The following is a 27,671-nucleotide window of genomic DNA, read 5'->3' as shown; positions in this document are numbered from 1 at the left end:
AATGGTGATGAAAGAGTATTTCACCCGGAAATCTAGGTTCGGGTGATAAAGATGAAGAAAAGGGGATAAATGAAGGAATCCCTAAATTGATTTCTAGTCATATGAGTGTATGTAATTGGGAATTGAGTGAGAAAGTGAATAAGTATATCTAATTAGTAAGGGTGTTTTGGTCATTTAAATAATTGGAAGTCGTTAAAATGAAATCAAGTCGATAATTACGCAAAACCGTCACAAGAATATAGAATAGATGAAAATGGTGTGGATATATATGAAAAGTAGGTGGTTATTTGTAAAGTTGAATATATTAGGTGGTAATTTGTAAAAAATGGAACATATTAGGTGATAATTCATAATTTTTCCTTATAATCTATTTATTTTGAAAAAAAAGTTTAATTAGTAGATTATCTTAAAAGCATCAATTAGTCTCATAAGATTGGTATATTTGTCATAAGATTTAAACGGATCATAAAGTATCTAACTTGTATAGATAAGACAAATATATTATTTTCCATAAGAATTTTACTTTTATTTTATTTAACATACTTAACCCAACTCAAAATTAAGACCAATAATTTTATCTTAAACAAGAATTTGTGAAAAATCATACTAGTCTCTCCGCCATCTCAATCATTAATATTTTACATTTATTTTACTTTTCCCTCCTGAAATGAAACAAGTGTTTGCTATTCACTGTGACGTCTGTAGCAGAGGGAGTAAGCACTATAAAAAGCACTACCTTCACACATATATTTTCACCTCATTTTAATAAAATATCCCTCGTATATATTCGATAAATGGGGTGAAAAATTATACAGATGAAGTAATAAAAGTTTAATTAAATTCAATATGTAATTCCATTTTCATACATCACTTCTTAAGATTCTTAGGGATACAGAGGTACTATCCGATAGAAAAAATGATGTTCAAGTAAGGTCATTGACTCATTTCCCATTCATACATCTTTCCAAGATATAATATCATATGGATAGTACAAACAATTGAGTCCAAAAGCAATTAAGCAAATCGTTCTTTATTCCTTCTAGAGCTGTTTTTATACACAGTTAACTTAAAATTACATGGCATTAACATCTAACAGTTAGGCAGGCAACTAATTTGGCAAATGCAAGTCTAAAGTAGTTCGAGTCAAAACTTGTCGACCCCGTGCACTCCTGTGTTGGAGGCGCTGATGAAGCATTTCCGACATGTGGTTAAAGAAATCAGGATCCCAGCGATGAACGAGTAGGGGGTCCAAAGCAAAACATATGTACAATGCTGTAACTGCACCTTCCACCACCACCATTGCCAACCCAACCTATGGACGGACAAACAAAGCCGTCAGCCATCAGTGACGCAGACAAGAAATACTCTGATGCTGACGATCCCTGGTTATGACACAAGCTAAGCTAAGTGACATTTGCAAACGCTAGAAGCATCATGTTCGTGAAGGTTTTAGCATTGTTCCAAAATCTCGACCAACTTAAAAAAAAATTTCTAAACTTTTGTGACTATATTTCAAATTTTCAAGCAATCGAGCCAATATCTGCAACGTTTACTGCACAATTATCTTATGTCGTAACAGACAGACAATAACTTTGTTTACTACTCAGTATTGCTCTTTTATTCTACTGATCAAGTCACGACATATTTACGTCATTAAAAAGAGGAGAAAAGAGGCAAATAATGATAGCAAAAAAATAAAGGTTGTCGGTTGTCTGGTGGTTATATGCTTGGTGCCCTACCAATATGATGCATGATTGCATGTCCCAAAAGAACAAAAATGAGGGCCCATAACCGGAGTCTTGGACCTACATCAGATATAGATAAGATTATTTACCAAAATCATGCCCATCAGCATGGAGGTGGAGCCGACCATTAAAACTCTGTCACTTGACCTGATCCATGTCCAGACACCCACACCCGTTCCAGTAATGAGGCCTCCTAAAAGAGTTCCCATCAACAGGACAGCTCCGGAACAATCATATGCAACAAGAGCTTCTACCCCGGTTGACTGGAACAATTCCCAGGCGTCTCTCGCAGAATGATTAAAGCTTTTGCCAGAGACTGCAATCTGTTAAGTAGAAGTTTACGATGCAGATATCACAAAAAAAACCTTCATTTACGGAAGCAAGCGAACAGTGGTGAGATAGATAAGCAAATGACATAAGGGGTTCTGATGAGTGATGCGTAGATCAACGGCATCCAAAACTAACAGCTGTCGAAGTGACTTAATGTTCCCATCAGCCTTACCGTTGTGTTAGAGAACAAAAAGATTTTTTTATGATTGGACGGATAATATACCAAACAGTCCTTTAAGGTATATGATAACTGAACCAATAACAATACTATGCCAATGCCTCGGAAGCTCACACATATGGCGAGTCAAGGAGAGGTCAACATTACCCATATGTCTTTCCTTTAAAACTATATTTTCTGGTTAAAACTTAAAACAAAAACCAATTAATTAACTGAATTGAGTTGATTTTGGGTCTGCAACAAATTGATAATTGCTTTGGTTTCTATTTATTTATAACGAGTTTTTAAAACAGAAGCTAGTTTTTAAACATCGAGTTTAGATCGGTACTTTTCCTTCGGCTCGAATGACACCGAACACCTAAAACACTGAGTGTCAACTTTTTTCAGCATTGGTAACGTTTTATTGCTGCCGAATTTTTTGGGAGGGCGTGTACGACTCATAAGCATCATTAGAAGTTCTTGGGAAGGGAAAATGAGAGAAACAAAAGTGTAAAGCATAAACAAACCTGTACATAGGCATACTTGTTGAAGAACCTAACAAGGGTTTCCACAAGATGAAATAGAAAATCAATAAAGCAAATCAAGCACTCATTATTGCCAATCTTTGAACGACATCCCCGTATCTGTTCATATTATAAAAATACAATCAATCCAAATGTGGCATCCAATGAAATAAATATTAAAAAGTATCAGCTGTAATGTCCCAAGATTCAGCTATTCCACTTTGGTTTTCTGAGGTTTCACTAATTCCGCTTCTGTGACAGGATATGACCGATTAACCAACTTTGATGATCTAAATGAGTAATAGCTCATGTCACCAAAACGAAATTAGTGAAACCTCATGGCACCAATGTGAAAATAAATTAGTCAACCCGCACAAAAAAAGGTGGAAATAGCCCAAGGAACCAAAAAAATTTCGTAAATACTGTTAGTTACAAGTGGTAATAGAAGAAATACCTCCCATCTGAGAGTACGAATAGCGGCTGTAAAGAGTGACCCGTAGCATATACTGCCAAACGAAGTCGTAACAGCATAGCGTAAAGACTTCATTAAGGAGTTGGGGGGCATGGATGCTGTTCCTTGACCACCATGGACAAGAACAAGAAAAACAATCCCCGATACTATTACATGAACAGTGTTACAAAAAACAGCACCTGTCCAGAATAAGCTTACAGAAAGCACCTGCACAATCGGGCAGAGGAATAACATCACATACCGTTGAAAATGCTGGTAACAAATAACAGTAATCAGGACTGATCACTATCATTATACCGCCAATTAAACAGAGAGCAAACTTGCCCGCTCACCACAAGAAGCCACCACCGTCCACCATCACCCATGCTGGAAGCCACAACGCCAGCAGCTCCAAAAGACCACAATGCCATCCATAAAAGCATGACCAGAATAAATATACATGTTATGCTCATAACTTTAGGAAGGCTCCATGTCATTTTTACAGCTTTCTGGAGCACTAGCATCGTGAATGGTAATCTGCAGGAAAACATTGCTAGGCCATGATATTCTACTCACTATTTCACGGTTGAAACGAAAATAAATTGTTCAGAAGAAAGTATGTATGCACAAAAAGGTGAGCAATGATCAAACTATCAAAGTTTTGCCTCGACATATAGTAAGCTGATTATATGCAGCGTGAAAGATGAACTGTGCAGCCACTCAATAATGTTTGGCACCTAAGATCTATTCTACATTTCTACTTCCCATTCATGCTACCTGGTGTCTCCATGTCAAATACTCGACAATCAAACAAAGGTATGGACACTTGGGAACCTCGGGCAACTTCAAAATGATTTTCAAAGAAACGGCCAGGAAAATTTTAAAAAAAGATACCCTTCAAGTGAAGCACCACGCAGCTATCATTTTCTTTAAGTTGGAAGATTTGATATTTTCCAGCCTATAATTCTGTCAAGAACCCTACTTTTTCAAGTATATGACTATACACATGTAATGGTAGTCAGATAACCCACCCATTCTGCTAGAGCCCTAAATAGAGCTGCATCACGTCATTCACGTGTTATCATCAAGAACTTAGTTCAATAGTGACGAAAGAGGATAACATAACCACTTTCACCAGAAAGCAATTATTTTACTCATAATGAGTTATGCACTGTATTTCCACAAGATCATATGAAATCCACTCATGCAAATCTTGACATATAAATGAATTTGTCTTATCCCGATTACCATTGAACAACCTCTCACTGTCACACATCATCTAGATCATATGAAGCTATAATAACCATAGCTAAAAAATTCGCCTTTGTTTAGTATGCTTAGAAATGAATGGCAAACATCCTCATAAATAAAAAGAAAAGTGGGTAAAGGTGATGACTGAATCCAAGCAAGACTGTAATTTAGTCAATTTACTAGCTAAGGTTAAGAAAATAACAACAAAAGGGGTATACTATGATGAAAGTAAGCTAAATTTTAAGCGAAGTCAAATTTTAAGCAAGCGAAGGAATGCTCAAGGGAGGCAGGTGTGTGACAGCAAATGAGGGGAGACGTAAACACGATACACCACTCAGTGAAGCAGATATACTAGTTTACTGCTACCTTCATCCCAAATTTATTGTCTTCATTTGACTTTAGTGATCAGCTAATGAGCACATATAATTTCAGAAAGAGCAAAATATTTTGAATGAACATTCTGAATACCTGTCTATGACTGAGATGACATACAAAAACTGCATAAATGCGCCAACAGCAAATGCTGATCCCCAAAAGTACTGCTTCGCCCAAAAACAAAAGATACTGACGACAGCAAGATAAGTGGTTAAAATGTGGACTGATATTTTCATCATATGGTTAGCCTGAGAACCAAGCAATAACAACCACATCCACCCAAGAAATGTACCAGCGCCACCAGCAACTGCGTACAAAGGCCAGTAGTACTCGGTCCGTCCATGATTGTTTTCCAGAAATATAAATGTAAATTTATCAATATTTAGTCTGTCATTTTTCATAAACCTATTGAGACCAAGAACAACCAAAAGAAGTCCTAATCCTCCCAAATGCACAATGAAAACTGCTAACCAGAACACATCTTGCCAATGTCTTGATTGCTCAAATGACAATGCGTAGGTACGGTTAGTGTTTCTTCCACTAGGATCAACGTCCTACATCAAATAGAAGCTCATATCAAATGTAATGAATTTTTCAAACATCATAACTGCAAGTATACAACACATAGATACCAAAAGAAATGGAAAAACTCTCATTTTGATCTAATGGAGCACATTGCCATCCACAAAACCAACGACGACAACAAGGCCTTAGTCCCAATATGATTTGGGGTCGACTAACATCGATCATCAAAACCACGGATTATTAGGGTTTCCATTGGCCTAGATATCAATAATTACAAACCCTCCAAATCCAAGCCACACAAAATACTCAAAAGTAAATCATGTAATTTTGATCTAAATATTACCATTATCCTAAACAAAAACACATAAAATTGCCAACTTGACATACCTTGACCATCACACTACAACCAAAAACTCAATAACATGAATAGGCAAGGGTCATAGCCACCAGTGGTGGATCTAACGGGAACTAGCAGGAGCAGTCCCCCTCTTAACCTAATATTTTTAGTTAAAATTTTCGATTTTTTTTCCTAGTGTACCTTAATCATCAATAACTCGCCCCATAAAATTTTTGACCCTAACTGCAAATCCTGACTCCGCCACTAGACTTTTTAGCCTTAGTATACCAAATAATGAAACAAATAATGAAATGAAATTTTCACAAGAGAAAATGACAATACTAAAAGAACAAGGCAAACAATGAAAAGGAATATACACTTTGAATCACAAAAAGCAACCCCAATAACAGTAACAAGATAAACCTTAAAAATTTCACTACAATAAAGTTAGTACCAATAAATAATCAACAAATAAGCAACCCCAAATCCCCAATAACAGTAACAAGATAACCCTTTTAAAACGGATATGTCCGTTTTAAACAAGAATTTGTGTCAACCAGGCAAAAAACAGTTACCAACTTCTAAAACCCAAAAATCAAAACCATTCATACTCCTAAATTAATCATAAACATAAACAGCCCAAATTAAAATTGCCCAAAACAATAAAATTAAAATTAAAAACCTGGGGTGCAGGAGAAATGGAAGCAGAATTATAGGAAGAAGGAGATGAATTAATTTGAATATCATTATTAATATTAGTATTATTTGTATTATTAGTATTATTATTCATGGTGAAATATAAGCATTTATTTATTTATTGGATTTTGTTAATGAATATAATGATGATGATCAAAGGGAAAACATAATAAAAAGTGAGAAGAAATGGTGGTTATTAATTGGCAAATTGCAGAGGAGAGTTGAGTGGGACAGTTGGAGTAACAGTTTGTTTTTGTTTTCAAATTATTTTGGAAGTGACACTCTTTACTCTTTACTCATCAAACCTCTCACGTGTCAGATGTCCTACTGTCAATGTTTTTGTCTTTCTTCTTTTTCCATTTGTGGATGGAGATATAAGTGGAGTAGTCTTCCACTTTTCCTTGAGACGAAGGTATTTGTGACAAGTATATCTATCGTAAACTTGTAAATTGTGATGGGTCAAAGTACTACTCATGTATGGTAGATAAGACAAAAGCAAAGTGTTTAGAGAGTAACAATCTCTTTTGTCTTATCTAGCCACATGGATAGTATTTGACCGATCGCAAACTTGTGATGTATATGTCTGTCACAAGTAAGACGACTTGTTTGTTCTATCTCAAAATTTCAATTTAGACGAACACTTTCCGTCCAAAGTTGTAGACGGGTCAAATATGTCACCACCTTTCATACTAAGACAAACAACAAATGGGATGGTGGAGGTTGTCTTATTATGAAAGTGGTGATATATTTGACCCGTATACATCTTTAAGACGGATATATCAGTCTACAATGAGACTAATTATTGTTCTATAGTTAAAAGAGGTTAAAGTTGTAAAAAAACAAAAAGAAACTATAAATTGAAATGGGTACTTTCGTCTTATAGAGGTGGCAATTATTGACACAATGCGAAAACACGATACGAACCCGACATGAAATTAGTGGGTTAGGGTTAAGACTTTATGACCCATCTAAATAATTGGGTTGACACAGACCCGACACGAATAAACTGTTTATTTAAAAGTGTCATAATATATTAGAGGTGAATCAATAATCAATAATCCAAACAAACAACACAAATAACCCGTTTATTGAGTTAAATGAGTTAAGTGAGTTAAAAATGACCTGCTAAAAGATAAACGGGTTAAACAAGTCGGATTGGGTTATTGTCGAGTGATCATATTGCGGCTTGATTTTGAGATGGTTAGAGCGGTTATAATTTAGATTTGCTCTATGTCATTTGTTCTGAACCAAGTTTTTGAAATCCCGAACCTAGATGAACTAATATTTCGATAAATTAGTCTTCTCCGACACTATTTTTATAAATATATTTATTTCGAAACAAAAATCCACTTTGTTACCAATTAAACTTGTCACAGACCACGATCACTATGAATAACTTTGTACAATTACTATTAATCATTCCGGCATTTGATACAAAATTTTGCATCATCTGTCTTGAATTCTCTCAATCTCGCATCTCAATCATTCCGATATTCTCTCTGAGTTTCAGGATTCAGTACCTGAATGGCTGAATGTTCAAACTATAAAGATGCCACCGACGTTTTTTGGTATTATATCGCAGCCTAATATAGGTTGTTGCGGCTAAACCATAAAAAGCCCGAGTGATGAGGCCTAGGTTAACAGTCCCTGAACCTGTATGCTCAAAACCCTCGACATATATAGTTTCCGTCGCAGCAACAGAGCTACAATTAATAGTGAAATGAGTACTTGTGTCATTCCCAAATTAGTTGACAAGAGACCGATTGTAGCGAATAACTCACTTCAGCAACTGGAGGGATCAAAACTGGTTCTGCTCTGTTGCAAATTGCAATCAGTGTTTTATCCGACGTCGCGTTTGAGTTCGGGCCTTTGGGGCAACCTGAACATACAGGAACATCAATAGGAAAATGATCCAGAGTAGTTAGAAATAACACCACCTTTTGCGGACGTGACGTTAACAAGCAAAAATGATCCAGGGCAACCTGAACATAGTTTAGCCTCCTTCCAACTAATGAGTAAGGAAATCTCGTTTCGGCTAAGGAAATGGATTCTCTCTCCTCCTCGTAAGGGAGAGAGAGTTTATTTGTGGAATTAAACCGGATATCAAAGATAAATTATAATCCACCAGAGAAACAATTTAATTAACTCCAATCCAGTTTCCAACTGAAAACGCCGTTTATATGAACATAAAAACTTGTAAAAGGACCTAAACAGGTGGTTTCACATTCTAAAAAAAATGTACTAGTGACATTGCTAGAATGTAGAAGACTTGCCTTAGGGGAAATCAAACCTAGCAGGCGTGTGACATCGTCAGAGACAGACAGTATAAGCGTCTGACTCGGTAGATCAACAATTAGCCCCTGCACAAGCGGGTGGATAGGAATAAGAACATGAGCATTGGAAAGACACCAAATCGTCAAATCACACCCCAAAAAAACCACAAGAGACGTTAATGGTAGAAACATTTTTTACTTGGTTAAGACGAGCTCAAAGCAGAACTGGCTACCCTAGAGACATTGTTTTGCTGGAGATGTAAACTTCTATTTATATTAAAAAAAATATGCATATTTTGCTACATGCAAACTTAGAAACCCATGGACAATATTATGAGCCAAAGACCAACAGAAAATACTATATTTGTCATAAATTTCTCAAAAGAAGTCTGAACACATACGGTTACACCGACGCGATATTATGACTTACAATTCCTTTCTCTTTTAGCAGTTTTAGTAAAGAACGAGATGTTAGCACCCTGAAAACCAGCAGAACTGCTCTGGAAACATCAAATCTGGATTGACGTATTCAAAATGAAGTTAGGCGACAACCAGATAAATTCCAAGTTATAAAACCCAGAGATGAGAGTAGATCAAAAGGGTCTGGTAACATATAAAAGTGTACATGGAGGAAGACATTACTCATGCTTCATTTTCTCCAAAGGCATCAAGCCAGCGACTCGAATGGAGTTTGGCCAATCTTCAGCTAGCCTGCGGAGAGTCAAACAGCTTAGTGTCTGGAGTAGCCGCAGATAATTTTACAAATATATTTATTTGTTCATTTCATCAGGTTGGCATTCAATAAAAATATCCAATATAGCTAGAGCTACGAAAGATACATCTAGTCGTAGTTCCATGCATATTGAATGATTTAGTAGAACAGACTAACAAACTACAAATACTAAAAATTGCATACTTCGTCCGGCGTCCATTCATTTGAATTTACTGCATTTTCCTTTTCAGGTCATTCAAACCAATTCAATGCATTTCCACTTTCAGTCATTTTTAAAATTTCAACTATGAAGACAAACATACCTTCTCAAGAGTCTGTGGGGTCAACTGTCCATAGACTTGCTCACTTACATTCCCATCCATTTGACAGAAATACCCTTCCCAGTTTCCCATTTCTTAAGACTTGTTCCATTTGGAAATGTAATGAATTGAAAGAGAAGAAGAGAGTATTTCTCTATTCCACTTCGTAACAGAAAGCATAGTCTTAACGAAAAAGCAGAGGAATTTCTGAAAAAGTCTAGAGAAAAGGAGAGAGCATTATTATTGAAGTCCTAAGAGTCTTCTGACACCACATCTAAAAGGAAAGAATTAATGGATTTTCCCAAATTTCAATCATCCGATATAACAAAGTTGCATTATTGCATATTCAGGCACATTAGTAGCAATATAATCTAAGAAAATACCCCATTTCCGTCCAACATTACTAATATGACCGTCTTCTATGTGACCTCGAAGATAAAGAACCACACTATTCATCCAAAAAAATTAGACTTAAATAATTGTCCATCATATGACCTCGAAGATCAACAATTGCAGTCTCAGATAAACAGCCACACATAAAAGGCACGTCAAAACACTATGTTTGACCCAAGTGCCATTTGTCTTCTCAGCGATGCTTAAAACAGCAATATGTAGAACACCGGAAAATAATGCTCTATTATTTTCATAACTTCATTTAAAAGAAAACTGTTGTTTCAAGAGGGAGCCAAAGATTCATAAACCTTTGCCTCCAGTTATGATCGGATAAAGCAAAATAACTCACAAACTAGTTATGCTTCTTTTACTAGTGAAGTGTAGTCATTGGATGCTATTCCCCAAGCAAATTTCATTTTGGGTCATCCGGACCTGAACAGCCTCTGTGTGTGCTAAAACTTAAAACAAAGGTAAGGCCGCATACATCCGACCCCGTCTAACCCTACCATAGGAGCCCTTGACACTGGGGTAATGTTGGTAATGCTTGATAGTTTCTGAACATATTTTGTAGCACTTACATCACAGACGCTGATGCCGTCATCTTGAATGCCTGTTACAGAGAATTTGGTATAAGCGCATTCAAAGTTTTTATAACCAGAATCCAGCAAAGAAAGAAACAGTATTAACACATAAATAGGTCAAAACTCTGTTAAGAGACTCGAAGACTGAAACTTACCTCCACTCTAGAGATTAAAGCTGCCTTCCCACATTTTTTGCCACAGAAGTCCCCCTGCAGCATTAACAGTTGAGTTGTAGAAATTAAACATCTACACGTTTATTAATTTCCTTGATTTTTTTTTTTTTTTTTTTTGTCATCCTTAATTGTACAAGAAATAGTGCGCACGGTCATTAACTGGCCTTGTGGCCTAGTACAGCTTTCTTGGCATAGGGCAATTTGTCACTAAAAGAAGACTCCAAAAACAGTAATAGACTCATAGCCTACAAAATAGATAAATTTAACTAGAATCGAAACCTAAAAAACACATACCTCCCACAATTTAACATATTCTGCGTTTGCTAAAGATGAAGAAACCTTCAGCGACTGTGTCATTATAACTGAAAGTGAAAAATAGCTCGAACCATTGGGCAGCTCCACTACTTTAAACTTAGAAGGCACTTTCGGTAAAGTCTCATCCAGGTTCAAGCTCAAACTGCTGCCGGCAAGATGCACTAGAGACTTAGGAGGTATATTCAGCAGAGAGCTAGGCAGGTTTGCTCCCAAATTGTCCTCATGAGATGTCACTTGTCCTAAAATGTTAGGAGTGGTTTCTGGGAGATGGCTAGAAAACTGCTTTTGGGTTGTTGATGGAATATTGCCTTTTATAGAAGTTGTAACCTTCGAGCGTTGTTTCCGCTTCTTGATAAGTTTAGACGCGCTAGTGGTTGTCCCAAACCTGGGATTCAAACTGCTGCGGATTACGTCATCTGCGATTTTTGGGGGCATATTCAGCCAAGTCTTATCCAGGTTGGCTAGCGAATTGTCCTTATGAGAAGACGTTTCTTGTCCCAAAATGCTATAAGGTGATTGTGGTATCCCAAAAGGCTGATGTTGAGCTGCTACCTGAAATTTGCCTTTGGTGTAGGCTACACTTCTTGAATATACATTCAAATTCTCGACAGATCGACACGTACCTGTAGTTAAACCAGACTTTGGACATTCATTTGAGTTGTTAACAACCTGAGATTTATTCAACACAGTATTTTGTAGTTTTGCTACCAAAATATCCTCAATTTGGGAAGCTGGTGCTCGTTCCATACTAGATATAGTATCAAGGAGAAGACTAGATGGCTGAAGTTCACTTGTTATTGGGATTTGGTCTTCAATTAAGGCGGAAACCATGAAAGATTCGTTCTGGTTCTTAACAAATTGAGATGTGTCTGTAACCGTCCCAGATCCAGGACCCATACTGCCACTAGCAAAGTCTGGAACTGCTGTTAAAGTAATTTCCGGGGACTCAGAGAAACAAATATCATACTTAAAAATGGTCTCAAGCATCGACTCTACAACGTCGTTATCGGACCACTGAATATCTTCGATGTCGCAAAATAGGTTCACAGATAACGCAGGCAGTGAGATTGTCTGTAAGCTTAATTTATTCACAGTATCAGCTTTGAGAAAGGACAACGTATGAGGTTTTAGACATGACGGCTCCTGAAAATTACAAAATCACATTGTTGACAGCTTAACCGGCACAGAAGAAACTACTTCGGGATAACAGGAACATAGAGAGTGGAAATTTGGTTGGCAAATAGGTACATTAAAGAATCCCATATATAGTCCTCGTTTGACATTGGTGGATGACCTCAACTCTGACTATTAATTTCTTCAAATATTTGTTAAGTACAGTTTAAATATATATCGCAATCCATTCATCAAAAAGACTATTTTAACATTATTACTTTTATAGGTTGTGAAACTGTATATTATAAAGAAACAACGGTAGTAGTAAACATCGGTTGGCCATCAAAGTCAAATAGGGATGATATAAATGGTAGCGAAAAAGCATTGATGAATTCTTACATTATGAAGTCTCTGGATAGATATATCTCCAACAGATTCATGCAATGTTTTGCTTGTAGGAATACATTCTGTAAATAGAACAAGATGATTCAGAATACAGCCGTAACAACAGCAACATAACAATAAATCCGTAGTTTCAAAATAATTTGGCGACAATGCTGAGAAAAATAGTTACTTTGAGATGAAAAAAGTATTCAGAAAGAAAGAGAAGGTAACAAAACAGTAGTTTTTTTTTTTTTGAGGGAACAGTATTAGTAGTGTTAAGAACAAACAATGAAAATAAAAACTGAAAAATGAAACTTGAACACATATAGAATGTATGCAATCATAAGATAATGCCCTACAGAAGGGTAATTTGACAGGGACAACACGCTGAGAAAAAATATCATGACAGAAAATTTGTATAATCTTATTCACGAACTACAACAGCAATATTTCCCAGTGTCGCAAGGACTCCCACAAATATAGGGGTCAGATGCACGAGGCCTACCCTGGTGCTAACAATAAAGAGATTTTTCTTGGTGACCCAGAATGGACATTGCGTTGAACGCTGCATCCAAATATTGCTACTTAGCAGTAGAAAAGAGTTCATCCATTTAAGTTGTTTATTCTTTCAAAATCCATAACCGAAAGAATAACGAGTTTATGGCTCCGTGAAAGATAAAAATAACTCAGTAACTAATCAGTATAACTAACTGCAACTGTACAGGTGCAGAAAACATTCAATATAAAGAGCACAATAAAAGGGAAAGTAGAATTTAGAGTGAATATGATGAGAATCATTGTGCAACATTGATTTTAACATAACAATAAAGGGCACATGCAGTCATAACATAATGGATTTCTAAAATTAAGCATTTAAATACTGTGTCGTGATCAAATCTCAAATAAAGTGTAACTTCACTCGTTTTGTTTTCTTTTCTACTCTTTTCGTAACTTCAAATACTACTATAAACTAAAGCATTATCACTACGCCCACAAGCAACAGGTTAACCCAGCCTCAAAACAACTTGAACGAAATAATTGGTTGTGTCACTCAAACGAGAAACAAAGCACCTCTAGGTTTAAACTTTCAAATCTGGAAATAACCAGTATATTCCACTGTGAATAAAAAGGCAACTAAGAGGACATACTGAAGCAAAAAAATTAGAAGCAAGGACCATATTCCGTTTGGATAAAATACTCCTTAAAATATCCAGCATCACTTTTATTGCAGCCCTAGTGAAGTCTCTTAACTGATAGACAAGTAAGACACCAGAAAAGAAACTAAGCTACGCAAAAAGAAATAATCGACTTATGACAACAGCGGTTGAAATAGTCTCTCTCGTGGCTCACTTATCCAAAAGAAAGAAAGTTCAACATGATGTTCTAACAGAGATTTAAATTTTTGGATAGAATATAACGAGACTAACATTACCGAAAGCTGAATAAATGAGCAAAGAAAAAATAGTCAATACTCCTCCCCCGTCAAGAATTTTTTACATGGTAAATCACAGGACTATGTTCGTTCAGAACCCAAAATTTGTATAAGAGAAACAATCCTAACCACATAAGGATCACAAGGTGCAGAACAGACTCATAATTCTCAAAAAATTGCAGATCAGAGAATAACAAAGTGCAGACAGTATTATATTGGATTTCCAATTTAAGTAAAAGTATACAAGCCTACAAACTTGACACAAAATCTTGCACATAGACCACAAAACAACAAACCAAAAACCTGTGCATCATAGAAACGCGTACCACTTTACTAAAGCAATATGATGCAGAAGAACGTGGTAGTTACTGAAATCAGGACCACCTATATGAACAATTCAGTTGCGGCGATTCAATAGCGCAATGGCATACCACATAATTTTAAGAGCAATATGATTAATTTAAAACCACATTTTCAGCCACAAGGGTAACCCTACGATACATCGTTGAGATGGGGTTAGCTCAGCCTAGACATGCCAGAATCCTGAAGATCTAAATATTTTTTATTCAAACAAGGATCCATAAAACATACAGGGGTGATAATTAGTTCCAAAAGTCCAACTTCCAACTTCCAATGAACGGCATTCAACAATATCTAATCACATAAAGCACCTATTCATTTTGTCATTACTTCTGTAAATTATATAAGGAAAACTACAGAATAAAATCTACACTTGGTAGCTGCTACTTCAATTAAAATAAGTTTTTTTTTTTACTGAACAAACTGAGTACATGCATAGAAATATCCTAAAACACTAGTTAACATGACGATAAGATAAACTATAAAGAGATCAAATGTTGACATGAAGTAAAAAAAAATACATTTAAAACGGTGTGTGTATTTTTAAATAATATGCGGAGTATTAGAATGCAAGGGGTTATATCATTTGAGTAGAAATATTTTATCGGATGTTTCATTTACATTTACAGTTACAGTTACTACTTACTAGTTACTACACATCTAGCAGATTGCAGCATAAAATTGATCCGATAACTCAACTTCAAGTGCCCAACCACTACTAGTCTGTTGCCAGGACAGGAAGATGAACCACTACTACTCTTAAACGTAGTAGAAACCCTGCCTAATATGGCACCCAAAACTTGGACCGACCATACGCCACCTTAACTATTAGTTTTTCTTGTAAGTATAAATGGAGCCCTAGAGTCCTTATATGTTCTCAGATATTTCCCACCACGAGATTGAACATAATATACCAAGGGCATAATTAAATCCTAACTTGGTTGTGCATCAGAGTCTAAAGACTCAAAACTAAACGGCACTGCTAAAACTCTCACTACTGACTACACCATCAAAACTAAGAAATGCAGGTGAAGGGTAGGCCTGAAAAGGATGGCATTGATGATCATTGTTGAGGGGGTTCGCGTGATATCACTAGGGCATTGCATGTTATTTTTTTACCTATTATGAATAATGAATTGCATGGTTGCAATAGCTTCACCGATGTTTTAGACACCGCGATAAATCTAGTTACCGTACACGTCCCACCAACAAGATTCTTATCATTTTTGTAACTAGAAATTTTTATAAAGCACCGTTACCTCAGCCCATAAGGAAACCCGACATATAATCATACCCTAGTGTCAACACAATGGTCAATCCTGGCAAACATAAAATAATTTAGCTCTTTCACACACACCAAAACACCACAAGAAAAGCATAATTCCATAGCAACTTCCCATCTTTCTACTTCACCTCACGAAACAGATTTCCGAAGTCCACAACACCTACCGTGACTCATCAATCTCCACAAAAGGGAGTATGCGATATCATATTCTAAGCACAAATGAGAGCCAACCTCACTACATTTCCAATACACAACACAAATACTTGGCAAGCTACATTAATTCTCCATCGCAGTAGCATATATATTAACTCTCTCACGCACCATAGTCCAACAAAAGGCCCAAACCTTAATAGGTGTTTCGGTTTCCAAATGGCTTTCAATACTCGCCTTAGAGAGGAAAGGCGTACTTCGAAAAGAAAATTTTACCAAGCCACTTGAACAAGCCTATAAAGACCAAATAAACAGGTGGTTGTATCTCATTCCTATTTGCTAATTAAAGAGATGACTTCTTAACCTATGGGACATTACATGCTTGAAGCTTGTGAAGCATGCTAATTTTACCTATAGTCCTACATACGCTTCAGATCACACAAGAAACCATTTCTATAAGCTAAACTGGCCCATATAAATAACAGAGTTTACAAGTTTGTAATCCATGTCATGCTATTACATAGTGAAATGACAGATAAATAAAAACGTTTGGTGGCGAACACGAATAATACTTTTCCACAGCTTAACCATAATCTTAAGAAGTTGACACGGAAAGCGGTACATTTATTTATAGACCAAGCTGTGATCCATCAACAATGATGACACTCGTATAGTTGAATCACATGGATTACAAGAGCTTAATATTTTACAGCGCAAAAACAAGACTCTTCGACAAATATATTTATTATAGAAAATATGGAAAGATAACCTCCAAAGCGATTCGTGTATACTATGGTAAAAATATGAGCTTTAATTAAATTGCCTAAAAGGCAATAATTGATAATGAGTTTACAACGCTGTTAACTGGGGACTACAAGATTTAGAGTCCGGACATGTTTGTCTCCTTCAGTTACCACGTTATCACCAAAACACTATTTTCCATGCTAAGAAAGCAGTTGCAAATAGTTAAGCTAACGCGAGCTAGCTGATGGTAGCCTATTAAAACCTACATAAGTTTACTTAAGTGGGGTTGTAAAGTATCTGTCCCTTCATACAATCTACCTAGTTACTATGTATATACTCGGGTTTTCTTAACTTTACCTGCTAGAAAACAGCAACTTTACCATGAAACATTACAAAAAGCTAACATTACATTCCTTCAAGAATAGTGTGTCAGAAAATCATACCAGCTTATGTCTGAGTGAAAAAGGAAATGATGGTTTTTAATACCTACATTCATTACGCGTATTATCTTTTTCATTCGTTAAGTTTCCTATGAATTTGGTCGGCTAACGCCTTAGATTTAGTCTGCTTAACAGGTTAAGTGTTCCCTGTATATTTCCAATTTACAATTATTAAAGAAAAGAGGGTGATAAAACTTCTGTCCTTACGCTTTTCAGCCAATGTTCAGGGAAAATATAGCGAGATTCAAGAGAAAACAGGCATGGGAGCCATGCAAGGTGAATTTTTGAAAGGTAATAGTTCTCCATAGACGTTAGGCAGATTTTGGGAGAGAATATATCAGACTCAGCTCTTGCGAGTATACTTAATAGAAGCAATGGTCTGGAGGCTAATGGTGGTTACTGAGAGGTTTGTCCGCTGGGGGAGGGTCTGGGGACATTAGCAGCTCTTTTTGGTGGCAATGGGAAGATGCCTATTGTGCTCAAGTGGGCTAGTTGCTCACTTGCTCGGATATGTTTGGTCAGAGGAGGTAGATGTCATTAGCTGTTTAACAGAATATTGTAACGATTTCTCTACTTGGCAAGGGAGGGTCTACAATGATGAATAAATGCATTATCCATTTGTCCACATTGGAGTATGTTTCCAACATTTAAGTAAATCTTGCCTACTAAAACAATACCAACTAAAACTATCTCAGAGCCAGTCAAAATCAACGCATACACTTGTTCATTCAAATACTTAGTGATAAATCCAAGGTTATCGCTATTCCTAAAAGTCGAAGCCTATTGCATTTCTCTAATAGTTTAATTACCTGATCCTAGTTGTAAGGTTGTAAAATATTACTGTATATTCTATATTTCAGAAGAGTGGTAGTCCATCACTGCAACTATCTCGAAAATTGAATGAAGAACCAAAGCTCCATTTCGAAAAAGATACAATACATAAGGAAAAATGAAAAATCACAGAAAAAATTTTCAAAGAAGAAGACAATTATTGTACTAAATGGAAATAATCTAGCATGTAAGGTATTATGTCATGTATGCATAAGAAACATGAGCGGTTTCTTAAGAAAAATAACAAATAAGCAAGGAAATTCTATGGCTATAAACTAAACAACACAACATCAAGAGTTACAGTCATAACTGAACAAGAACTGAGACTTCCCAAATGAGATTAAGAAACGCCACCTGGTTGGTTAGAAGTTGATGCCACTTCTGGGTGTAAAGGTGTAACAGCTTCTTGAGGTGGTACTGGGCCTGATGAATACAAAACCTCCTGAGATAGCACCGCGATTGGCGGGTTCAGAGCATCCTGTGATGGTGCCGGGTTTGTTGGATCAAAATCCGCCTGATTTGGTACTTGACTTGTTTGAATCGTAGCGTACTGATTTGGTGCTGGGCTAGTTGGATCCAAATCCTGATTTAGAGCTGGGATTGTTGGAACCAAATCATTCTGATGTTGTTTTGGGCTTGATGGATCCAATGTATTTTGATGTGGAGCTGTGCATGTTGGGCTTGTTGGGTTGGGAGAATTCTGACATGGTGCTGAGCTAATTGGACTTAAAGCATTATGACATGGTGCGAGAATTATTGCGCCGAGAGCAGTCAGAGCCTCTTTGAAATCCTCTGATATGAGCACAACAAAATCAGAATGATATACTTGAACAAGTGGATCTTCTGCATTAGGGTTGCGTTTTGCCTGAATTCACATAGTTATTGCTTCAGAGTTCAGACTAACAAGCACTAAATCAAAGAGAACATGAGTATAAACTACTTTGAAGAGAAATCCAGTCAATAAGTCATTGCCCCGTAAGCTGCTCATAAGAGGCTGTCTGCTACTTCAGAAGTAAAAGAAATAAATAAATAATCTATATGACAAAAGAAAAATTAAACTTCATCATGCGCATCGATTTATTCACTCCATAGTCCCCACTGCCCTCTCGGATGCCATAATTTCTCTTTGCTCCTATACAAACCCAGACAAAATGTACATAACTGACCTATGAAACACTGCATGTCTACGAGGCTACTAATCAACCTAATTCAGACGGAAAAAGGAATCAGCTGTACTGCAGCAAATAATACATATTGTATGTGATCTAGTTTCACTCCAACTGCCAACAAAAGGCAGATTCAGCCTTTTCAGGTCGAGGTAGTTGAGGATTGACAATAGTATCTAACAATCCCAAGAGCCAACTCCAACAAAAAGGTCTGGACCTTCAACGGATCTTATAAGTTCAGACTTAACTCTTCACAATCCTTATGAGTTTCCACAAGGCCATTTACTTCCAGAGGGTAAAAGCCAAGTTAAGTTCATTTTGACGATTCTTCCGTTTGAAGCTCACACCAGAATAAAAGCACAACACATCTCTCTCTCTCCAGAAGCTCGTGATTATATTATAAATCTTTTCCCACTAATATTGTACTGTGATCGCTAATTCATAAATATTTTGTGCAACCAACACGGCAGTTCAGAATTCAGGGTTACAAATATATGACGGATGAGTAGTTGTCAAACATATAGTTATAAACGTCAAAATATAGTTTTAACGGGTTGAAAAGCAAAGACCAGCTTACCAATTGATAAAGTGTTCTTATTTTGGGTATGTTTCTTGTACAGATCACTGAGAGGGAAACAGAACACTGCACAAGGAAATAAGTAGGTCAAATAGACATAAAACCCACTTTTCATTTTTTTTATTAACAAGACGGGCAGCAAAGCAACTTCATACCTGAGCAAACCACCGAGCAACTGTCTCATCACTAAAACACGAGTAAGTATTTCCACAACCATCAATATTAGGTTTTATAAACCATCTATCATAAGGATAGGGGTTGCCAGAAGCAACTAGAACACAATGCCGTTTGCCATCCAGATTCCCGCCAGTGTGGTACCCATTTTGAGGAATATCGTATAACTGCAGCATGAACCAGAACATGGTAGAGTTAATTCAACAGACACTAACACACTTCTTTCTACACTACCAATTATATCCAACTAAACCAATTATCGCCGCATGCACCACAACCAGTTACATTACATCTGCAATATCCTGATACAGATACTCCACAACCGTTACTTCAACCGTGACAAGTAACCTAATTTCATAATAACAACTCTTACTTTTAAGTTATCATCAAATTTAGTTTCAGAATGAACAGAGTAAAAGATCCAATCTTTATGGGGAAAAAAACAATTAAACACTTCGAATAAAACCCAGTAACCAACTGAACAGCAGCATCTGTTATCTGTTGATCAACAACACCCCTTATACAGTTAATTAACAACATTCTACAAATTCTTCTCTAAGGCGGTCTTACACAATAAGTTTGTAAACGAGTCTTTATTTGTATTAACTAAGAGACCCGTTTAACACAATTGTTGTATAAGGCGGTCTTATATAAATCAGGATACACAGATGAATTCAATAGTATATGATCAACATAATAATTCATGTATCAGCAAAATGCGAAAATAAAAACATGCACATAAAAGATACTTAAAAAATACTCCCTCAGTCCCGTCTTAATCATTTGTTTACCTTTTGAGTAAAAGGTCCCTCGCAAAGAATAAAAAAAGTTAAATAAATGATTGCGACGGAGGGAGTATGAAGACAAAAGCATTGAATAATGGAAATGAGGATTACCCAGTTGAGGAATCGGTAAACATTGGGTGATTATTGATGTTAATTGCCCTCTAAAACATAGAACAGTAACAAATTTGATTTTAAATTACATTACTGAACAGTAAAAAAATTGATTTGAGAGTTCAATTGAATTAAACCCCATGGTTTTGGAAGGTGAGGCTTTTGAAAGAAACCCATTTTGGTGAAGACAAAGGATCGAGGAACAAATCACAAGGAATACGAGAAAATCAGGGTCTAAATCATAATGTCACTCGAAAATAAATTTATTTGGTACTCTTTATTTTGTACTCTTTTTGTCCCAATTTTTGTCTTTAATTACCTTAAACTAAAATATTCTTATATAATGACTAAAAAGAACAAACAAATAATTGAGAGAAAGAGAATAACTTAATTTTGTGAGAGCATTGTGTATACTTGATACGCCTATTATTTTAATTATGCACTCTCAAAACAAAACAGTGTAATAAAAGCGTTTAGAGTAATGAGGTTAGAGCTGCCCAAATATGTTGTACAGATACGATTATGTAGGTAAGTACAAGTTAGCTCAAAACGGAGCAAAAGTTGGGAAATGGGTAATTGGATTTCCTAGGAGAGCAACGAGGAGCGTATAGAGATGTGTGGTGATTTGGCATGTATTATTTTTTAGTTTATTGTGCCTAGAGTTAGTCTTGATTTGAGAATAGTAGAATTTTAGGTTATAGGTAACAACTTACCAGGTGTCAAAGTCGTATATTCATGTAAATAATTAAATTAAGACTTAATTAAGCTAAGTTGACCTAACAATTCTAATTGAATTTTGTTATAACCTTTACTCTTTGCCCTCCATTTCCTCTCCAGCTATATCTTTAATTCTTTATTAGCTGCAAATAAGGTTGGTTATCATCCACAATAGTGATTAATCAGTATGTCATTGGGTGTTCTTTTAAGAAGTAAACGATGAAATTTGCTTTATTCTCATTGGCATGGATCAAAAATGTATAATTAAAGTTTTAAACAATGGGATATAATCACCATATTTGTTATATAGCGTACTATAATAAAAATTCAACGAGGTACTTCATCCACAAAAGAAGAACATAATTAATTTGACTAAATAAAGAAGTTGGCAAATATACAAACCCTCAAGGCTTCGGCTAGAGCATCTCCTGCAGGAGCATCATCAAGTCCACCTTCGTTGAATTTCAATGTATACAACGAACTCATAATTTTATCCATATGTTGAGTCCAAGGAACTCGTTGAAATACTGGAGCTGTTCATGTTACATGATTATAATATATACATGATAATAAAAGTTAAAATAACTACTATACTATGATGAAAATATGAAAATTATATGGCTTTGTCATGATAAATGCATACATGACTACATACCTACAACTGTTTATCTAATTTCTATATTTTATGTGTGAATTATAATTAACATAATTGAATAATTTTTTCTCTACTTCTCCTTTGTATATCATATTCCCTTTTCAAGACAAAACTCAGTACAATCTCTTCAATATCTCTCAAATTACATGACTAAAGATTATTATTACGAAATGTAAACTCGTATAATAGCTCTTTTGTGAAAGAATTGATGACTAGATTAATATATTCTTTTCAAAAAAATCAAAGTAAAAGACTCGTGTCAAGAAGCTAAACCATTATAGGTTAACAAAACAACTTCAATATTAGTCCATATAAGTTCATTTCTTCTTGTATGTAGACACACGATTAGTGAATAGTTATTGATATTCCAAGTAAAAATAAAGGTATTGACATTCCAAATCACAAGAAATTAAGCAATTTCAAAGCAATTATTTACAATCAAATTACAAAAATGTTATGGGAGATGATCTAAGTATTCAAGTAATATAAAATGGTGATGTTAATACAAAAAGACAAATAATACATAAAAATCTTATTGAGAGAATGTACCGTATGATCCAAGTGAGTTGTATATAACAATTGCGACTTCAAAACTAGATTTGTCCTCATTTGTATCACAAGACTACACATTTCGGAAGAAACATAATCAGTGTAATCCACAACGTACAGAGTACAATAAAAGTCGAAACAAAAAATATAGTATGATTATTATGAGTAATCACTAGCCTGGTTGGGTTAGGGTCGGGGCAAGCTAAAGGTGATCCCAATTGGCCCACCTAATACTCAACTAACCCTTAAGGAGGGTGGCCCAAACTTTGCACAATTGGAGAAATTCTAACACTCTTGTACTTAAAATGGAGTTAAAGTGCTAAACTGCTAACAGGTGCAGATAGGCCTAAAATATATGCATGTAATCTGAAAAGTATATAATATTTTCAAATGATTGTCTAATATTGTTGTTTTGAAAATTACCTGTTGTACCTCTTCGCCACAAAACCCCCTGAAATATAAAACATTATTAGAATCACTAATACTTACAAATCATCAACAAAAATAAAATGCACACAAAAAAATAAATTTAAATAACACTATGTATGTTACTATTAATTATAAGTGGCTTTAAAAAAAGTGTAATTTAGTTTAAAATTTTAAAAGGGATTAGATGAATAAAGGTACAATTATTAATCACCTAATACGGAATACTTAAAGTAGCTCAATTACACATTATTAGAGTTGTTCAATGGTCTGGAATCGGACCATACCGGTTTAACCCGGAGATCGAACATCCTCTGTTTTCAAGAGCCGAGACTAGATTGGACTGGTCTGTTCGATCCAGTTTACCAATTCAGCCGGATTTTTGAACAACCCTACACATAATATGACATAGACAATATAAAAAAGGAATTGATTTAGGGAATTCATAGATACTTAATTGTGCAAAAAGGTTATCTAGTACAAAATGAGTAAATGACCAGGACAATGAAAGTATCATTTATACACCAAACACCGGAGCAAAAGCGTTTGTAGACATCAAATTACAAAACGAGTACAATTGTTTAGAAGTCATGAAAAGTATATGATTTTTCACTATAGATTACTATGATGTGACAATTGTCAAATCACTTTGTCTAAAATTTGAAATTTAAATGACAACAACAATCAATAATTTCTTTCATTCACATTAAGAAGTAAAATTGCTAAATAATCAGTAAATCTTGCTTACAATCATTGCAATTCTGCACTATCACTTAAAAAAAAAAAAAGAAAAAAAAGGTATGCGTAGGTTTGGATGATTTTAAACTTTCGTTGTAAATTATTAGTATCTACAATGGTTGTAATAGGAATTTTTAAATAATAAAATGATGAACCTAATCAAATTGTAAGCAAAATATGACTTACTTGATAATCTTCTCAAGGTAATTAGTAACAATGGCAGGCCAATAATAACTTGTTTCAATTGTTCCCTCAACAACAACGATTAATTGTTTATCAGCAATCATATTTCAGATATTTTATTTTTGTATGTTTTACACTTAATTTGGTGACTTTGTTTAATTTTTATCTATGTGATTCATCTATCCCTTTTTCTATTAAACACTTTTAAATTTTTGCATGTTTCGTACAATTATGTAAAGTTATACAAATTTAGTTTATTTCTATAATTTACCTCCAATTTATTATAAAAAAGGAAAATGATTTTCTTATTATAAAAGGAAATTAAATATGATTTGAAAGTAATATAATGTATTACATTTGTACATTTAAACAAAATTTATATACCTAAGACTATTATCTAAAATATTGGTGTATAACAAGAATATGAATTATGTATGTAATTTGTATGTCATAAAATCGTGATTTGTATTATTCCTTTCTCTTTTTGTACACAAAATTAAGATAAATTCATTTAATCTGTATTATTTGAGTAATTTTTTGTTTCTAACAATATATTTTTTCCAAGGACACAAATAAAATCACAAACAATTGAAGTTTAGAATTTTTCCTTCACTATCCAATTTAACTTCTAAAGTTCAATGCTTTTGTTCCGGGTGTAATTCCAGAGCAGTTACTTGTTACCACCCGTGCTTGTAGAATGACGTCCTTGATTGAATCCTCCTTTCGGTCTCCTGAAACAATGAACAAACTGAGGGCTCGGCTTTGGCCGAGCGTACTCACTCCGACGCTCAAGTCAGTGGACTTAAAGAGATAAGTTGTTGTTACTTGGCGAAATATATTTTGTAGAGAGATAAGGAAGATATTACCAGATGAATAGTGATTCTTAGGTTAAATTGTGGATCATTTCCTCAATGAGAGTTGAGGAGTATTTATAGACTTTCACCTTTTGTCACGTAGTGGCCAAGTGGCCAAGTGGCTAGCAGGTGGAAAGACTGATCTACCCTCGGCCGAGGGACCCGTGTCAGGCCGGCGGGCCCTGTTGACTCGCCGCCGAGGGGTCTTGGATATGAGTACGCGGATATGTGCCCCGGCCGCCGCTTGTCCCAAATGAGACCCAAGAGACAGCCGACAGTCGCGTTGTTAGGGTCATTTAAGTCGTTGACTTGCTTGTGGATATCTTTGACCTTGCTCAATGTGTTGACTCGGTCGGTCGGGTGCGAAATATGCCCCATCAATTTGCCCCCCGCGTAGTCTATGCCGTGGTATGGACCTTCGATGAGTGTTGAGCGTATTCTCGCGTAAGGAAAAATTTTCCCGCCCCGCTTCTTTCTTCTTCGGCTTGGTTCCGCTTAGGCCGTACCATATCCCCCTCCACATGGATGTTTAATGGACATCGATGTGGAAAAGAAAGTAGCGCTGGCCGAGACCGAGGTTGTGAGTGCCGTGTGCTTTTGATTGAATTTTTTGTAGATCAACCGCGCCGTGCTCACCTGGACACAATGTTGAACGGCGTCCCGAGAAGCAATCACAAGCAGGCGGTGGTAATAATGACTCCATCGTCACCTCCCTCCCGAAGCCTACCCCCTTACAGATTAAGTCGGAGGGCCTAAGTTTGGCCAAAGTTCTTTGTCGAAGTGGGCCGATACGGCGGTGCTCTTATTGTGGAGCAAGAGAAGGCCATTGCTTTGAAGCCGCCCCCACTCGAGCGGCTCGAGGCTTGAACTCGACGCAGCGAACAAGGAGGCCGAGAGGGCCAAGGCCGAGGTCAAGAGGCGTCCGTCTTGAGAGGAAACTTAGGGAGGACGCCGAAAATGCGATCCTCGGCGCCGAGAGCCAAGGCCGAGGGCGAGGCCGCGGCGGCCGAAGCCGCTAAGCTGCTGGAGGCGCGTGACCACCTTCGAAGGTCGCGACTTTAATGCTAAGCGAGGGAAGAATGGAGGTCCGGTTTCGTGCCCGGGGGGAAGGTGGTCCGGAATAAGGATGCTATCATCGACCAGAGGGAGTTGGACATTGAGACGCTGCAACGCGAGATCCTCCCTAACATGTGCGCCCAATACCGGGACCTGGCCGAGGAAGCCGCCAGGGAAGTGATTGGGGAGCTCTTTCCTCTTGATGGCTCATTTCCGTGGGACAAATTTGAGGAACTGTTTGATGACAAGCTCGAAGCTAAGGAGAAGGCCGCGGAGGAGAAGGCCAAGGAGGAGTTCAGGGTGAAGAAGGAGGAGGAGGAGGCCGCGGAGAAGGCGGCCCTTGCTGAGAAGGCTAAGGCGGCCAAGGAGGAAGCTGAGAGGATGAAGGCAAATTGAGGCCGCCGAGGCCGAGGCTGCCAAGAAAGCTGAGGCTGAGGCTGCCAAGAAAGCTGAGACTGCCAAGACAGCCTCTGGGTCGCCCACCAAAGACGATGCTGCTAACGTTGCTGATGGCAAGCAGCAACAGGCATAGGGAGACGAGCGGTCATCACCAGGCTCACCCGGCATCTCGGATAGCTTCAGCTGTTCGGGGGCCAATTATTAAGCCTTTCCTCCCTGCCATCTTTTGGCGCTTCAACTGACATGTCTGTAACCTTTTGCTTTTCTTTTCCTTGTATTTTGTGAAACTTTGGTAGGTTGTGTTTTGGCTTATCCCTATGGGGACGGCCGTCGTCTGTATTCTCCTTACTTGTAATCTTTTTTAATAAAGCTTGTTTATTGGCCTTCGGCTTTGGCCGGGGCTTTGATCACAATTCCTCACTTGTCTTCTTGCGTTATTAATTGAGCGCTTTTTCGTTTTTACCTTCGGCCTGGCCGAGGCAGTTAGAGTGCGTATCTCAACTGTGTTTAACGTCTTTTTCTTTAAACATGTTAGCATGTTGGTCGCTTCCTCTTTCACTCTCGGTCTGGCCGAGGCGTCCGATTTGCGTTTCCAACCGCCGTTGTAAATATGTTAGCGTATCGACCGTTGTGTCCCCTGCCAGGCCTTCGGTTGGCCGAGGCGGCTAGAGGTTACGGCTCGACAGCGTTCGTATCTGTAGACATATTGATCGCTTCCTCTGCCAGGCCTTCGGTTGGCCGAGGCGGCTAGAATTGCGTCTCAACTGTACTTATACGTTCCTAAGGCATGTTGGTCGCTTTCGCGAGTATCAACTGCGCTGGTAGTGACTGCCGTGGCGTCTACTTCTTGGGGTGACTGCCCGGCTTGGGCCGTGGCGTCTACCTCGATACGACTATGGTGTGGATAAACACTTTGATGGAAAAATTGGGTGATTCTTCATTAGATATAAACATGCGTTGGGGTGCCAACAACTGTTTTGGACACCTCCGCCGCTACACAAAGTATTTCCTGAGATTGTCAGTGTTCCAATGGCTCATCATAGGCACGCCCTCCATATCTGTCAGCCGGTATGTACCCGGCCTCATTTCTTCAACCACTTTGTAAGGACCCTCCCAGTTGGCCGTCAATTTACCATGAATGTTCCCTTTGTTGGTGGCGGCCGACTTTCTTAGGACTAGATCCCCTACTTTCAAATCCCTTTTGTGAACTCTCCGGTTGTAAGCTCTTCTCATTCGGTTTTGGTATACTGCCAAGTTGAGGCGTGCTGTATCTCGGCTTTCTTCGACCAGGTCTAGGGAGGTTCTTAAACCTTCCTCATTTTCAACCGGGTTAAAGGTGGCCGTTCTGAATGTCGACACCGTTGCTTCAATTGGCAGGACTGCT

General features: G+C 37.1%; 3 protein-coding genes across 5 annotated transcripts in view; 1 reads left to right on the top strand and 2 right to left on the bottom strand.

Annotated features, from left to right (window-relative positions):
• The window catches only part of LOC141631854 (uncharacterized), a 109,586-nt gene that overhangs the window by 69,755 nt on the left and 12,160 nt on the right, over positions 1-27,671 (top strand). The gene's annotated exons all lie outside the window — the stretch shown is intronic.
• LOC141643939 (uncharacterized) lies at positions 836-6,668 on the bottom strand. Of its 3 annotated transcripts, none has more exons than XM_074453339.1 (7): positions 6,378-6,668; positions 4,927-5,387; positions 3,561-3,744; positions 3,211-3,435; positions 2,760-2,876; positions 1,835-2,068; positions 836-1,312 (listed from the first exon to the last, which is right to left on the bottom strand). In XM_074453339.1, exons 1-7 carry the CDS (start codon positions 6,483-6,485, stop codon positions 1,109-1,111), a joined length of 1,533 nt encoding a protein of 510 aa, XP_074309440.1. In that variant the 5' UTR covers positions 6,486-6,668; the 3' UTR covers positions 836-1,108. The 3 variants fall into 3 exon arrangements, with proteins under 3 accessions (XP_074309440.1, XP_074309442.1, XP_074309441.1); XM_074453341.1 differs by lacking the exon at positions 6,378-6,668 and adding an exon at positions 5,897-5,918; XM_074453340.1 differs by lacking the exon at positions 6,378-6,668 and adding an exon at positions 5,746-5,822.
• Positions 7,994-21,913, bottom strand: LOC141641808 (uncharacterized). The gene is made up of 15 exons (XM_074450455.1): positions 21,830-21,913; positions 20,281-20,312; positions 20,105-20,162; positions 19,796-19,981; positions 19,641-19,706; positions 18,252-18,762; positions 12,671-12,738; positions 11,138-12,301; positions 10,826-10,879; positions 10,668-10,699; positions 9,307-9,375; positions 9,095-9,179; positions 8,665-8,751; positions 8,173-8,270; positions 7,994-8,094 (listed from the first exon to the last, which is right to left on the bottom strand). The coding sequence occupies exons 1-14, from the start codon at positions 21,911-21,913 to the stop codon at positions 8,223-8,225; spliced, it is 2,544 nt and encodes an 847-aa protein (XP_074306556.1). The 3' UTR covers positions 7,994-8,094; positions 8,173-8,222.

The sequence above is a fragment of the Silene latifolia genome, chromosome 2 (assembly GCF_048544455.1).
Source record: "Silene latifolia isolate original U9 population chromosome 2, ASM4854445v1, whole genome shotgun sequence".
NCBI classification, from domain to species: domain Eukaryota; kingdom Viridiplantae; phylum Streptophyta; class Magnoliopsida; order Caryophyllales; family Caryophyllaceae; genus Silene; species Silene latifolia.
Note: the sequence above shows the minus strand (reverse complement) of the source record. Positions and strands in the feature narration are given on the sequence as shown.